This window comes from Ornithorhynchus anatinus, chromosome 5 (assembly GCF_004115215.2).
Source record: "Ornithorhynchus anatinus isolate Pmale09 chromosome 5, mOrnAna1.pri.v4, whole genome shotgun sequence".
Lineage (NCBI taxonomy): Eukaryota > Metazoa > Chordata > Mammalia > Monotremata > Ornithorhynchidae > Ornithorhynchus > Ornithorhynchus anatinus.
In genome coordinates, this window is record NC_041732.1 from 3,715,999 (window position 1) to 3,717,614 (window position 1,616).

Consider the following 1,616-nt stretch of genomic DNA (forward strand, 5'->3'; position numbering starts at 1 on the left):
TGAGAAGCACCATGGTCTAGTAGCTAGAGTACGGGCCTGAGAGGCAGGAGGATGTGGTTCTAATCCCGGCTCTGCAACTTGTCAGCTGTGGGACCTTGGGTAAGTCACTTAACTTCCCTGTGCTTCAGTTCCCTCATTTGTAAAATGGGAATTAAGACTGAATCCTATGCGGGACAGAGACTGTGTCCAACCTGATTAGCTTGAATCTACCCCAGTGCTTATTACAGCACCTGCCACATAATAAGCACTTAAGAAATACCATCAAAATGTGGCAGATGTGGAGGCCAGTTTCCTTGACTCTTTCCAGTAGGTTCCGCCATCCCAGCGGTGAGCTCTACTGGGCCGGTGCCCCCCGGAAAGCCCGACCCAGGGGGCCCGGAAGCCACTGTAGTAGCTTCTCCCGGAACTCCCGGCTCAGCCAGGTGTAAAGTAGCGGATTGAGGCAGCTGTTAAGGTAGATCAGGCAGACGGCCAAGGCCGACAACGAGGCTGGCAGTGGGGGCCGGCCTCCCGGAAAGGGCCTGAGCTGGAGCAGCCAGATCAGGTGGAGGGGGAACCAGCAGAGGAAGAACATGGCCACGATGAGCATGAGGACATGGAGGGACAAGCGGGCTAGCAGCCATTGCTTGTGTTTGAGCCGGATCTTGATGAGGCAGAAGCAGACCCCGATGACAGCCAGGGGGACCACAAAGCTGACCGTGAAACGACCAATCGCTACGGCGGGGGCCTGCTGTCCAATGAGATCCAGCCACTCCTGGGCGCCCGGCCTGCTCTCGTGCCCCGGGTCGGATTGGTTCGCCGAAGCGGGGGTCACGGCTCTGTCCACCAGGCCTGGGAGGGTGAACCCCACGGCCAGAAGCCAGGCCCCGCCAGCCAGCAGGGCCACCCGCTGAGGGGTATGGTGGTTCCAGGTCCAGACGGGCCAGAGCACGGACACTAAGCGGTAGACGGAGATGAGGGTGAGCAGGAAGGTCCTGGTGTACAGGTTGAAGTCAGTGAAGACGCCGAGGAACAGGCGGAGCTGGTAGCGTGAGGGCCAGCGGGGGCCCAGGGCTAGGACGGCCACGCTGAGTGGCAGGAAGGTGGTACAGGTGAAGTCGAGCGCAGCCAGGTTGAGGAACAAGGTGCGGGTGGCCAGGCTGGGCAGGTGGAAGCCAGCCACCCAGAGGACCAGCCCATTGCCAGCCACGCCCAGGGGACAGCTTATGGACAGGACAACCAAGCCCAGGAAGTGCAGGATGGAATTGGCCATCTGAGGCAGGATGACGTGGAGGCGGTGGGAGACCAGGGCAGGGTCTTCATTCTGGAACACACAGTAGCCTGCGTTCTCCTCTTCCTCCCCACCAGCCTCCTCCCTCCTCTCTGAGCCCGATGCCTGGCCCCCAACCTCCTACTCCCCCACTGAGACCCTCCCCCTTGGATCTCCTCCCTCCCCAGCGTGAGGGTCATCCCTGACAGTCACCCAGGCCTCCCTCCCACGCTGGGTCCCAGGCAATCCTGACCCTCGCCCCCTCTCTCTGCTCCCCCTTCACCCCCAGACCTCACTCACCAGTTGGGACAGTCTCTCTGGGGGCTGGAGCTTCGTGGTGAGGGGTTGGAGTCCCTGCAGGAGGAGG

At 61.3% G+C, this 1,616-nt stretch overlaps 1 protein-coding gene across 1 annotated transcript; it reads right to left on the reverse strand.

Annotated features, from left to right (window-relative positions):
• Positions 1-205: 205 nt before the first annotated feature.
• LOC107547330 (N-formyl peptide receptor 2-like) lies at positions 206-1,616 on the reverse strand. The gene is made up of 2 exons (XM_029066569.2): positions 1,550-1,616; positions 206-1,303 (listed from the first exon to the last, which is right to left on the reverse strand). The coding sequence occupies exon 2, from the start codon at positions 1,250-1,252 to the stop codon at positions 335-337; it is 918 nt and encodes a 305-aa protein (XP_028922402.1). The 5' UTR covers positions 1,253-1,303; positions 1,550-1,616; the 3' UTR covers positions 206-334.

Bases quoted from the DNA above. Each gene is read 5' to 3' on its own strand.
- LOC107547330 (XM_029066569.2), bottom strand. From the start codon at position 1,252: ATGGCCAATTCCATCCTGCACTTCCTGGGCTTGGTTGTCCTGTCCATA.